General features: G+C 41.7%; 1 protein-coding gene across 1 annotated transcript; it reads left to right on the forward strand.

The window, feature by feature from the left end:
- Positions 1-10,636: 10,636 nt before the first annotated feature.
- LOC134878620 (uncharacterized) lies at positions 10,637-13,482 on the forward strand. The gene is made up of 3 exons (XM_063904780.1): positions 10,637-11,298; positions 11,421-11,553; positions 12,427-13,482. The coding sequence occupies exons 1-3, from the start codon at positions 10,700-10,702 to the stop codon at positions 13,147-13,149; spliced, it is 1,455 nt and encodes a 484-aa protein (XP_063760850.1). The 5' UTR covers positions 10,637-10,699; the 3' UTR covers positions 13,150-13,482.
- The last annotated feature ends 1,555 nt before the right edge of the window (positions 13,483-15,037 follow it).

Genomic DNA, 15,037 nt, shown 5'->3' on the forward strand with positions numbered 1-15,037 from the left:
ACTGCCTCTGTTACTCTACTTCTTTCTTTATGATGACAGGACCTGCACCTGCAGTGGGCTGCCCAGGGGCATGACGCCTCCATTAGTGTTGTAAGGTTGCACGAGGCATGCTGGGAAGTCAGGATGCAGTAACGAGTTGTTACAGTGGCTTCATGGTCCGCTCATCACTGACTTTGTTTCTCTGCAACAGCATGCCACGGTGCCATTAGCTCTTGTGTGCATGTGTTGTGCCACACTCCCAGTAGCCTCACCCGTAGATATAGCAGTGTTTAATTATTCTCAGATGTTGCTTAATGACGTTGGATGCAATAATGAGAGACGGGGAATCTGTGATCATTTAGAAAATATGATTAGTCAGTGAAAGTTTTGCTGACTCCACCTATTCCCAGTAATTGTGCTTAGCAGAGTTACCTAGCAGTAGCTATATTTACAGTACAGACATGACAGGGACATCAATACTCTTAACTTACTCTCAGCAAGAGAGCGAAGACATTTTCCGAAAAATGTGTAACATTTCTTTAAGATACAGTACAAAAATGTAGGATTTTTTTCATTTTACATTAACTAAATTATAGTATACACATTGTTCAGACTGTCTTCAAAGTTAAAGTAATTGATGTGTCTTTTTCCCTGAGATTGTATAAATAGTGTATTGACATTCAGTGATCCAATCAAACTGATGGTTAATTGTTAAGGAAAACAATTAGGTTCAAAAAGTAATTAGTAGATGTTTTGAGATAGTTTGCTCAAGTTAAAACTGCTTATCATAAACACATCTCCCGTACTATTGGTCAGTGTCACATGTAACTACGAGTCATTTTGATACTTTAGAGAAAACCTTGAGAACATTACCGGCCCTGAACTTGCTGCTCTTTCACTTTCTCAGCCTCCTCAGTGAGAGGCAAAGTAAGGGAGGTTTCTCATTGGAGGAAGAAGGAACGTAACTATTATCATTACTGTGACTGCGGCACAGACTGATGAATCACCATGTTTCCTGCACATAGAATTACGAAGTGACCGCCTCCAGCTTTTGACAACGGTGTTTTCATGACAAACATGATTCTTTCACAAGCTATTTTTTTTTGTAATAGCAATTGTGGCATAGCGCTGATTTTGTGACAGAGCGCTGTATCACAATCAGCCCAGGGTTAAGGGAGAGCCGCTGCAAAGGTGTTTCTGTGTGAGCCATAACAGCAGATCAATAAATAAATAAAAAACTCCTTAAAATGTGATCAAACATCAGCCTCAAACCTTAAATCACTACCATGTCATGTGATATTCTTTGTCAGCACACTAGGCTACATATTTTTGGGACTACTACAGAAAATTCCAGATGAATATTTGATATCAATGAATTAATGTTAATGTTAATGTTAAAGACACCACTAACTGTATACATAAATTGTAATTACTTCCCAAAATATATTGCTTGTAATATTTTGACTTAAGGCAGTTGAAGGCACAGGATGGTACCACCGCCTGGTTTTGAGTCAGGAGAAACCCACTGGAGGAACCAATCTCCATCACAAAGAAAAGTCCCCTTCTTCATCCATGCCTCCCTGCCTGCTGGAAATTACAGCTCCAGCGGTTGAATCATTAGAGTAATTTACTTACAAAATGCTACTACTCCGCTTTGAAGAGTCAAACTGCCTAACCATTTCCCTCCGGCACCGGACCGCCACACTCACATTTCGACCCGGTCGATATAAATGATTATCTTCTTCTGCGCTTTATAGCACCCAGCTCTGAAGTTCTCTGCACTCAGGTATATTATTTGCAATGCTCACAGGGCCTATAGTGTCTAGCAGACTAGAACCTCTTTATATCAATATACCAATAAGGACAGCGAGTCACATTCGTTTTTTTTTTCTTCTTTCGTTAAAGGTCTCCTATTATGCTATATTTCAACAATATATTGTAGAGCAATATCTACAGAACTTGTCTGTAAAGTGTTTTGTTCAAAATACCAAACCGACCACCCATTGTAGCATGCCTCATCCCCCTCTATTTCAGCCCTGTTCCTGAAGTGCTGATTCTGTGACTGTAGCTTTAAATTTGAGCTGAGCTGAAGCTGGCCACGCCCCTTTGGAGCGTCATGCAGCTCTCAGTCTGAGGAGAGAAGTTTCTAACGGATATACTCAGCTAAACGCTGCCGTGATTAAACCCCATATTATGTTCCAAACCACATCAAGCATTATTTCTGAAACACTTCTCAGTGTTTACAACTAGAACAGAGACATTATATAAACAACTGCAGACATCCTGCTGAATACACAGACACACAGAGGTGCTGCGGAGGGGATTCAGCTCGCGACTGCATATTGCGGATGATAGGTTGGGACGTGTCACGTGGGCGGGACGTTGCCAGGAGTTCAATGTAAAGCCAGACCACATTTCGGTTGTGACGTCATAACCGAAGCAAATCTGGATCAGCTCGTTTGTACCCCCGTTTTTAGAGATGTGCGTACGGAGGGAAAGAGTGAGGGTTATATTTTCGGACACTTTGTGAGTCTCCTTACACACCGGGGACAGCAAATAGTGCATTTTACATAATAGAGGACCTATTAAGATTATTAAGTAATCATTTTTTTACATAGAACATACTTTTAAACTGCCATGCAATCACTCATTCTACTGAACACGGACAATAAACATTTTATGGCCAGACATGACTGAGCTGTGCAGGTAGCTCTGCTCTCATCCATTTGGAAGCAAACATGGGCAGTGGAAGGATCAAATCTATGTGACACAGATGACCTATAGTTGCCTTGTGTCCTTTATGTATTTTCTTTGTTTATTTAATGAACCGTGCTATTTTAATCCCCATTTAATAGTACACCTGTGGTCATCTGGGTTCTTTCAGCAGCGATCGATACGCACATTACATGTAATTCAATGTTCAATACATGTGTGCAGATTGGATTGCTATTTGCAAGATGAGCGCATCCATCAGCTGCGTCAGACAATGAGGCAAGGCTATAGTTTATATATTAATTCACATCAGGATTAGAATCAACCAAGCAGGCAGGAGTGCTGGGTGTTGATGGTTGCAGAACTGCCGCAGTATACAACCACACACAACCACACACACACACAATTAAATCCTGACATCCTCCACTCTGTTTACTCCAGTCTGTGTGGTATATGACATTTGCCAGTAAATCATTTTGTCAATTAATCAAATGTCAGCCTGGAAAAAGCAAATGGCAGGTGTTTGAAGATATAAAGTGATCACTTACGGGAAGCAATTAACCGCTGAATACCAAGCAGGAGCCGGACAACACAGAGAAGGGGGGGCGGGAACATGGTTCTGCAGTTTAACCACAAAGCATGGGGATACTTGTAATTTGGTTTGGCCTTGGATACAGCCAACAAAGACAGAGAAGTGGATTGAGTCATTCCACCCAACAATTGTGCTACTCCTGGACTTAATTTCCACTATTCTCTACCATCCGTTCTACTGCAGTTATTTCACAACTCCTCAAAGGATATGTTGTAGATTCGAGGTTCAAATTCGTCTTCATCCGGTCGCTGATTTTACAGTATCCTCTCCCTCTTCTCCCAGGTGGTGTTGGCCCACCATGTCGAGCCCATTGGCAGCGCCGAGTCTCCCTCCACATTCAGTAAAGCTCTCCTCCTGGGTGGGAGCAGGGTGCCAGGAGAGCAAGGGGAGCGGTGCCATGCCTCAGAGGAGGTGTGTGGCTCCACATTCAGACAGCGCTGCCTCTCTTTGGCCGATTTGTCATTCAGAGACTTGGGGACAAAAAATGCCATAGTTAAGCTCGACATACAAACAGACGGTATCGAGGTTTCTTATTTCTTTCAGCAAAAAGCACCGCTGGAAAGTTAAGATGAAGAAAAACAAAAAGGAGGGAACGTAGCTGGAAACTAAATGAAAAACTTGTCCAACTACTTTGATACCACACAACTCCAACAACTATTTTAACAAAGCATTTATGCCTGCAGTACAAATGATGCAATCTATCAGAGCAACAGTTTTAAGAACAATAACAAAAACTTAAATTATGTAAAACAGACACTCCGGTTTACCAGTTTTCAGTTTCAAAAGCAACACAAAAATCGGTCTGAGAGATGTGAGCACCCTCTAGTGTTTAAAGATAATATTTCTTTCTTTTTTTATTCTAAAAAATATGAATGACAACCGGACAGCAGGCGCCACCCACAGCATCACACTGTGGGCAATAATAAAGGCTCTGAGCTGAGAGATGACGCGTCTGTTTTGTCCTGCCAGATATCTCCAGCTCATGGTTACACAAGACACAGAGACAGCATCATAATGGAGAAAAGTAATGAAAATTACAACAAAACAAGCAACTACAGGACCGTATTATCTAGAAGTTGTTTGTTGAATCACAGAGAGTTCCTCACTCACTGAGTTTCAGCTGACTGTTGGTACTTCTCTGTGCGCAGTGTAACCGACTGTGAAAGTGTCTGTTTGTATCTTGTTGTTAAAGCAACTTATCATTCTGTAGTGTTCGCTGTGCTCAGTATAGTAATGTATATTTAGACCATATCAAATACACACACAAGTATAACAAAGTGTGGATAAATAGAAAAGGTTCTTCCTCTATTTAAGAGCGACGTTTTAGGAACATTTGTGGGACGAAAAAATTAAAACCATTCAAATTATAAAAATTGCATTTTTTTGGTAGCTAAACATATGACCACACTACCAAATGATAGGTAGACCCCCCCCCCCACTTCCTGTCACACAGCTCCCATGTGACACAGGGTGACGCTGGTGCCTGATGTGTGGGTGTTAGTCGTCACTTGACGGCTTGAAATTGCTCTGATATTTTCGCTATATTGCCTTTTTTTTATCTCACCTACGGACCTGTGCATAAGTAACCACACTCACATTCTATACGCGCACATACCACACACACACACACACACACACACACACACAATCAGCTTGCACATTTTCCCTCTCTGTTATGGGTTGATTGACTCGCCTTGACAGCCCAATTAGCACAAAGCAAAAAAGAAATACTAAGGGACATCATTTCCTCCAGCTGTAATATCACCTACAGTAAGTGATGTCACATTCTGGCCAAATCAACCATATTCTTCAGCTTTCTCTCTCTTCTCTTTCCAATTTCTGACCTGTCATGCAGGCGAGAGGAGGAGGAGAAAAAGAGATGATATCAAACATGTTGAATGTTTTTAAAGAAGGTGTAAAAGTGGCATGAAACTATTAGCTATTTTTACAAAGCTTATATAACAACTTCTCCAATAGAAAGAAAAGCATACAATGAAAAATGAGGTTAGTCGCTTATAGAAATGCATCAAACATACGAAGGATCCCGAAGTAAGCAAATGAAACGGTTGCCATTAGTTGAGTTTGAAGGCTTCTCTTTTAATATGCAAAAAAAAGGCAATTAAAGTTGCTGATTGATTTCAGTGTTAAAAAAATGGTTTGAATGGAATTATTATGTAGAATATTAGACAATGAACACTCATCAATAACAGCTACACTGGTATTGTTATTGTATATCTATAGAGCATCATCTGAAACACAACTATGGATTTATATTTGCTGTTCAGTCCTTTCTCCTATTCTCACACTCTCTGAAAGCATCCAGAACTGGTATTAAAATACTGTTTTCATTTTCCAGGATTACAGATAAAGCTTGCATGTATATGGAAATAAAGTTAAGCTTATGACATTGGAAGATACATTTCGGTTTTAATATAATCAAAAAACCTGTTGCATCTTATAACACGTTCTGTATGAGCACTGGAGTGAAACCCCTCAAATCACTTCATTACGTTCAATGTATGTCTTCAGTGGCTGTTTGTTTGTCTGTGTATGTGCAGGGAGGGTGGAGATGTAGCCCATCTGTGGGGGGGGGGTTCCTGACAGTCATAGCAGAGTTCCCTCTGAACGAGGAGAAGGTGCCGCTGCTTTAACCACCATCTAAAGACTTCTCGGTGTTTACCTTATCCACCTTAAATTCATTTAAAATACTGTGTGGTGTGCTTTTTGTTTCTCCTGTGCCATGGCTCACTTTTTTACGACTGTGGGCAATAACTGTTAATATGATAATGTTGTATCTTATTATGGAAAGCCATTTGAGCCGTTCAGAACAACAGCAGATATACAGCCAATTCAGAGACCACTTCAGCATCATCATTCTCTCTTGTTTTATTATTTAAAGGTATGTCTTTTAGTTGTTTTTTTGTATTTTATAAACTACTGACAATTGTTCTCTGTGTTGGAATTCAACATACACTGGAATGGCTGCCATACATGTAGAGATAAAGATTTAAGAAACATTTGGAGTGTCCCTACCTTTTTTCCGGAGCTGTATCTTCGTGAATAAAGATAATTATTAGTATTAAAGATAAAGTAAAGTATATTGAGTAAAGTGTTTATATACAGCTCATACATAGGTTTCATAAAATGCAATGCTTTTGATTGGATTAAAAAGCACACATATCCTGCGCTTACAGGCAAACACTGGCAAATAGGCGTCATGTTCCTCAATACACGCACACATGTCCTCATACTTCCATCACGCACCTACATTCACATACAGTACGGTAGCTATTACACATTCATGAGGCACAGAATTCTTCATCATTTGACTTGCCGCCTGCCTGAATCCAATCACTTCCAGTATTACCAGTAATAGGAAATTATGCAGATCAGATGACCTTTCCCACAAACCCCTGCTTCAGGATTCCCAGCAACCACCTCATGAGATTGGACAGAAATACACCAATAAACAAATACACAAGCAATATGTTGGGCAATCACACAGGCTCCATGTGCTTATCTGGAGCCATTTTCTGACCACCATTTTCCAGTCGGGATTTTTGACAATAATGCAACCGCAACCACAAGTAACAAAAAAAAAAAGTCTAACAATGTTTCCCACGTCAGGGGAAATGTAGTGTGGAATTAGAGACGGGAGATACAGACCAAAAGTCAGAATGCTGATTTCACAAGCTTAACAGTTATACCACATTTAATGAAAAGTAGTTTTGGAATGAGGAATGCTTCAATTCAATGCATTCAACAAACTATAAATGCGTTTTTCCTAAATGTGTTGTTCTGGATCTATTCATCTGAAGTGTTATTTTATAATTATTTTTAATTTTTGCATCAAACCAGACCGCGTTACTTGCCCATATGCCTCGACTGTTGGTCAGGAAGTTGCTGAATGATTCATATACACACTAAAACCTACCTAATTTATATCTATATATATATATATATATATATACAGCATGCCTATACTTCAAAAGTGAGGGGGGACGGGTTTATGATCAGAACTAGAGTGGGAGTGGGGTTGCGCAGAAAGGAAAGAGAAGAGAGATGAAGACAGGTGGTGTAACGCATCAAACTATATTGATATAGATGGTTAAGTCACATTTCTATATCTTGTTATGAAGCTTAAAAGTTGACCTTTTTACGCAAGCACACACACACTCGTTCTCCTCTGTGTGGCGGATTGTCCTCTCACCAGGACAGGTCCTGTCAGTTAAGGTAATGAGATGTGACCTGCAGCGCTCTTACTTAAGTACACTGGATGGCGTAGAGCAGCAGACAAGAGGCATAGAGAAGGAAACTGAAGCACACAGAAACACGCCGCTGTGAGCCTCTAAATTTGCCTTCACCCTGCATCATGTTCGTACACAGAGCTGCTACTTGTGTAACCGTGTAGTTTCTGTCCAGTCTAAAACGTGCATTTAACTAGCAGCCTACTTAAGCTCTCCAGTTGTGGAGTGCTCGGGGTCTATGGCCCCTGCGTCCAAAGCCTATTAGCTCAGGTAGGCCCCATCACACAGCCCACCCATGCATGAGATAGACCCTCTGTAATACAAATTGTCTGCACCACTTGCAGCAAGTCGGACCGGAGAGCAAACATGACAGCCTCTAATTGGCCAGGCCCTCAGCGTGCCCCTGCACCAGGGAGGGAAGGAGAGAGAAAGCACCAGCCGAGGGGAGAAGGGGTGGGAGAGTAAAGAAAGGGACAAAGATGAGAAGGGAGTGGTGGATGGTAGAGAGGTGACAGAGGAGACGGGGTGAGGACAAGTGACAGTTCCCATCCAATCCCATTAACATCTCACAGAGAAACGTAAGGAATTAGTCCTCTTACATAAGGTTAAAAAGTGTGTGTGTGTGTGTGTGTGTGTGTGTGTGTGTGTGTGTGTGTTGATTTATGTCAATGTCTGAGGCTGATGGGAAGGTCCTTATTTTTTAAAGGTATTTATTAGGTATCAGGAGTTCAAATTGGGCACAAATGCGTCCTGTCCCATACATTTCACTCAAAACTGCAAATGGGAAAAAAATCAAAGTGAGGCGATAGGAACAGTCAGGGGATCTTAAAAGTAACACACTCTGAGCACAATGTATATCTCAGTTCTCCTTCCTTTGAATTGACTGATGCAGACTCCTCCTGACGAGCTGCTGAACGGACCGTGAGGTGCAGAAGAACATGATGAACAGGAGGACGTGGCTTCTGCTAAACTCCATACGAACATTTTAGACACGTTACAGCTAAAGTAATTCAACCCTAAACCTAACAATGGTATTAACCTGCATATAGGAGGCAGTGGTTATAGTTCTGATTGGTATTGATGACAACGCGTATCATAAAGCATGCAGGCAAGACGTTCACCACTGGATAAACAGCAGCCAGTACAAAAAGAATCAGATCTGCACTGCTCAGTACTGTTCGGCAGGGGGCACTGCAGCCCTACTTTATCTGGCACGCTGAACAATCAGAGACCCAGTTTCTCACATTCCTGTCTCATCCTCACTCTGATACAGAGAGCTCTGAGGAGAGTTTTGTCATTTGTTTGTGTCCTTGAGCTTTTGAGATGTTTCCTCTTCAAATTAAAGTTGTCTTCCTCTTGTCCTCCTGTTGATCACTGTGACACTTCATGTAATTAACAGGAATACATGGGAATAGACAGCAGAGTAAATGTTAATATAGAGGTTATCAGCTCTGTCTGGATTTACCACGTCATATGCAGATACATATTTGGCTTTTACTGCTTTGAAATGTATTTATTACATTTTTAAATAATTCCATTAATTATAAAATACGTAGCGTGAAATGCACCATGTGGTAATTGGTCATCTTGTATATAAACTTAGGATTCCAATTGAACAATTCATTTAGAAATTCAATGTTTTACAATAAAGAATTAATGAAAATAAATAGATGAACATAACTCCCTTATTCTCACTCAAGCTACATCCCACATAGTAACAGCTAGCTACAAAAGAAACTAGCATAGGATGTTTGCAAGTTATACACTTTGTACTTTGCTTCAGGCTACTATCGGAAATATCATATAAATATATATTCACTCAAGTATTACCATGAGATCCCACCTGCACGCAGTCCGTGGCTGGGTGCAGTAGGGAGAATATACTGTGCATGCAGATGGTGTTATTTCACAGCATTCCCTTTCATTGTGACGCTGGCGAATGATCTGTACGTATGTGATGGGAGAGTGTGTGTGTGTGTGGAATGCAGGGGATGGTTAAACAAAAAAGGGGCAAACCTAACCATAAGACCTACTTTTACACTGTTATATAAAGGTTTAAACACAATTAAGAAGAGCTCACTTTATCTAAAAAGAGGAGATGTATTCTTCTGGACAAGCTTTACAGTAATTATTCAGAATTGCACCTTATATGGGTCAGTGGGAGATGAGGATGTAACGCCCTTAAGCAGCAGTAAAGTAATAAGGGTTCAATATTGTAAAACATGCAATATGAAAAACTACTTCATAGAGACAAACGTGTAATGATTGGGTTCCTGAACACAGAACTAACACATGAGCAAATTTGTGGCTCATTAATACACGGGATCTTCCAAAAAAACATTTACTAAGGGCATACATATGTTTGTGTATTACCACCACAGCGAAGCATCAAGTCATATGTTCGATTTGAGAGTTGGCCTGGGGGTTAAAAAACAAACAAACTGAGAATTACTTCAGAAAAAGTATGATGCAAGGTACAGACAGGTCCACCATGTGTTGACACACACACACACACACACACACACACACACACACACACACACACACACACACACACACACACACACACACACACACACACACACACACACACACACACACACACACACACACACACACACACACACACACACACACACACACACACACACACACACACACACACACACACACACACACACACACACACACACACACACACACACACACACACACCACACACACACACACACACACACACACACGACAGATTGAATTGAATAGATTGAATAGACACTTGTTTAGAGAGAATGTCCAGATGAGATTGAAACATTAAATATTGTTGTTTATGCCAACAGGCGATGCAAAAATAAATAAATGTTTTCCATCAAACTATTTCCTAAATAAACTCGTACTTTAAATGCTATAAAAAGGGATAAATAAGACACAAAGCTACTGTGTCATGCTCGAAACAAGCAAGGTGTAAAGACTGTGTGCTTTAGTCAGCCACGCAGCTAGGGGGCAGCACCTCCTATTCTGCCAACCCGACCTGCAGGAGTAACACACTCACAATTCGCTCCGTGCACAAGATGGCGTCTATCAACTTCCGGGCTGTGGGGATGTGGCCGAGTACTTCCGGTCCGAGTGTTTTGAATAGATCTGTTTGTTTTGACAGACACCAAGAGCGAAAATGAGCGGATTTAGAGTTAAAGAAAAGCGATTGGCCTTCCAACGGGTAGGAAAGTCGGCACTACATTGCTGTGTCCCCTTTTGTACAAATTCGTCACGTTATAATCGGGAGATAAGTTTTCATTCATTTCCCATTGATGCTGAGGTAAAGACTCAGTGGCTAAACAAGATCCGTAGGGACAATTTCAGCCCCACAAAAAATACCCGTGTGTGTAGTAGGCATTTTCAACCAGAGAACTTGTTGGTCACTGCTGGAGGACTGAGAAGATTACAGAAAGCAGCTACACCTCGTCTCTTTGCCTGGAATAATTATGAGCTACCTACACCAAGACGAAATGTTTGGGAGTGTCGGCCGAGGGCAGAGAGCCCTACCCCGGACTTGACAGCTGAGTCCGTGATGGAAACAGTTGCGCCACCTGATCATGACTACTGTCTAACTCTAGCGACGGCAGTGATGGTAAATCAGGTGGCCGACGAGAACGAAGCCTTGAAAATTAAGATTAGGGGGCTCCAACTCCAGCTGGAAGTGTTACAACTGCAAGCTCGTTTCGGGATACAACGCCTGGCAGGGTCAGACGAGGACATTCGTTTCTACACCAGGTTGGTTTATAACGCTGGTATCAGGGAGTTGTTATGGCTACTAGTTTGAAAACATGTTTCATTTGGGGAAGCTAATTTAAGAAACAACACGATGTCTAACATGAACATTATTGCATTCTTAGATTTGCCTCATACAAGCATTTCCAAGCCTTTTGGAAATTGGTGGAGCCTGCAGCCAACACCAAGATGGTGCGGATCACCAACGCCAAGGCTGCCTCTGCCAGCAGCTCGGATTTCTCTCAACCAACAACAACGGTATGCAGCATACAAGCATGGATGTACATGTACAACACACCACTCACACACTGACAGAACAACAAACCCCAGGAAACACATAACGTTAGCCTACCATCCACACACCATCGCGATCCTCCGAGCTTGATTTCAACAGAGCCAAAAATGTTTACCGACATAAAGCAAGTGATCGCGCTTAAAGCAACAACCACCAGGTCAAGTCACCCATACAACGTGCTGGAGAAAGCTCTGGTGATAAACAATTGCGACTGGAATGGTAGTATGCACATAATGTCCTGTAGGCTGGTTATTATAAAGCTTACACAACTAGTGACATACAATAGGATAACACGGCCCAACAAAAATAAGTATCCCTTGACCAACCTAGCAATCCAACTGCGACAGCTCTTCCAAAGTCCTTTTCTCTGGCTTGCCTGTGTTGTCCTGAGCGGCTGGTTGGTCAGTGCTGGTTGATAGTCCCAGGGTTGTCCATCGTGTTTTTAAAATCCATTTACGAATGTCCATTTTGTTTGTTAAACCTAGATAACAAACTTAAGCTAGCTACCTTCTTGAAATACAGTGGGAAAGTTGCCAACTCGGGAGTCCATACGCAACGCAACACAAGTTTACCCTACGTCAGGTCGCACCCACCCAGACAACCAATCAAGTGGATTTGAAAAATGTAGGCTAGACCGTGACTTTCTTTTTAGCGAATTATGGTGGGCTAAATTATGTATTAGTATTTCAAAACTAAAATAAGTAGAAAAAATAATAATTCAAATTAGTTGTACATATGTTAAAATGCAGCAAGGCAAAGCAAAATGTGTTACAACTGTACCCGGTCTCCCCTATAACAGTATCTACAGTAGGCCTAACACTTATTTGTTTTCACAGAAACTTCCACCCATAGATGAGCTGCTGCTGTTCCTCATGCACCTGTCAGTGGGCCTACCTCTGAGGGATCTAGCAGAACGGTTTGGCATTCACCACACCACAGTCAGCAGAATTATTGCCACCTGGACACACTTCCTTTTCAACCTGCTTGGAAGCAAACGTCTGTGGATCCCACGCGAAGTTGTCAGAGCTCACCTTCCACCAGAGTTTTCAGCTTTCCCTGACACACAAGTGGTTCTTGACTGCACTGAAATATTCTGTCAGACTCCATCATCTCTCCTGCTGCAGAGTGAGGTGTTTTCAACTTACAAGTCGCATGCTACATTAAAGGCCATGATTGGCATGGCACCCCATGGTGCTATTACATTTGTGTCTGGCCTGTATGCAGGATCTATGAGTGACTGGGAGATCTTCAAGCTGTCTGGCATCGTGAACCTACTCACACCAGACATGGCAATAATGGTCGACAAAGGGTTCCTTGTGGACAATGTGGTTCAGTGCAAAGTTTACCGGCCTGCCTTTCTGTCAAGAAACACCCAAATGAGCAGGGAGGATGTCAGGCAGACTCAATCCAATGCACGTCTGAGGGTCCATGTGGATAGGTGCATCAGAAGGGTAAAAGACAACAAACTCTTTGACAAAGTTATACCACTGTCTTTGTGTGGAAGCATTCAGGAGCTTTTCAGTGTGGCTTGCTACCTGGTCAACTACCAGAACTGGTAAAAGCATGGGCAAGCCTGGGCAGCAATGATTAAAAGATTTCTTCTGCCTTTCTTTAGGGCTCCCAAACCAATTGTGTATTTCATTGTGGTCATTACAAAAAGCAGTTATATGATACTATGTTTAGTATCATGTTGCACTCACTGATGGCAGTGCTGATAGTAAATGATGCTGGCTGAAAAACAATGCATATTATCAGCACTTATATTCCTTCAAGTTAAACCCAGGTTCCATTTCAGTAGATAAGGCTATGCATGTAATCACAATTGTTGAATAGAACAAATAAAAACTCTGAACATGTTTGTGAAAACACATATCAGCTACTTAAACCAAAGCGACTCGGAAGACAGTTGGGAGGCACAAAGTGACATGAGAATATTAGAATATATTGCTGGCAGATAATGACATGGTGAGCACATGAAAACAGCCCAGGAATGTAATAAAACCCCAGCTATGTGAACTTTGAAACTAGTTGTATAGATTGGTAAAAATGAACAATAGACGCTCTACATTTGTAGAAATTGTAAAACAAACAATACAGCCTATATATCAGTTCAAGTTTTGTATGGATTTGGAAATATGAACAATAAAAGCAGAACCAAAACATAGGTACGAACTGAACTAATTGAAAGAACTATATACAGGAAAATATTCATGTTAGATGAGTATAGTGGTTGTTCAAAGAAAAATGCAGTGCATATCAGCCCATGTAAAAATAATGAAAAAAATAATCTCCCTTCTCCCTAATAGTTGTAGCCACCTCTGTCTCTGCAGATACGTTGAATAAGGATATCCTCCACTGCAAAAACCACAAAATTGCACCACTCCATCCTTGTGAGTAGGAGCCGGCCTTGCATCTGCCAATAGTAACTATGAGACTGCTTCAGTTTTAATATGCCACTTTGCATTTTTAAGTAGCTACAGTCCACATAACTTTTCGCATTTGGGCATTTGATTTCTAGAAGTCTAAAAGGTGGGCTCTCCGTTCGGTCAAACACCAGACCATCAGGAGATGACCCTAACCAGGGGGCATCTTGGTGAGTGACAATCCACAAGGCCAGTAATCGGTGTTTTTAATCCTGCAGTATTCCTGGATGGCAACCGGTTCCAGTGCCAGTCCCCTCTTCATTGACGCCGTTTGCGCCACTCCCTTCCAAATCCGTTGTGCCAAGTTTTCAGCCGAACTCTGACCTCGAACATGGCATACTTCCCTGAAACGGGAAGAAGTGATTCTTGGCCTCCGAACACGGTGCCACTCCACACTGTCGCTTTGCTCCCTTGTGGACACCTCGATTTCCCTTGCCATTAGTAATGTTGTTGCAAGTGACAGTAGATGGAGGTGCTGTTGGTGACTGCACAAAAACTCACAGGTGGTAGGCTCCAGCCTATAGCCATCTACAGGTAGAGGTGGTGGTGGAGGGGCATCTGGGTGACGTACTATAACCCGGCTAAGAGGTAGCGGATGCTGGTACGAGATAGGACTACCTTCCTGAACTTTTCCAAAGGCGGAGTTTGGCATTATTGTTACTATGCAACCTGTTGCAAAACGCTAGCTAGCTGGGCTTATTTGAATCCTAAATCACAGGTACTCTAGCCACATCAAAACCCCAGAATATGAACCTGATTGAGGCTTTTGAACCAATGAACACTTTTTATTTTTCCTCCCTACTCTGAGGTTGTGAGGCTTTTCATGCTTTCTTATGGACCTGTAACAGTTAGCCCTGACGCTCAGGGAATTGGACATCATTCATGTTTTCCGAAAATCTTAATTGTACATCCTTAAAACGCTTTACACTGTATCAAATAATGTCAAGTTGTCAAAGTTAGCCAGTAACTACAGCTAGCTTGCTAGCTAATGTTAATGTTTGTCACTTACCTTCATAATTGTCGA

The sequence above is a fragment of the Eleginops maclovinus genome, chromosome 16 (assembly GCF_036324505.1).
Source record: "Eleginops maclovinus isolate JMC-PN-2008 ecotype Puerto Natales chromosome 16, JC_Emac_rtc_rv5, whole genome shotgun sequence".
NCBI classification, from domain to species: domain Eukaryota; kingdom Metazoa; phylum Chordata; class Actinopteri; order Perciformes; family Eleginopidae; genus Eleginops; species Eleginops maclovinus.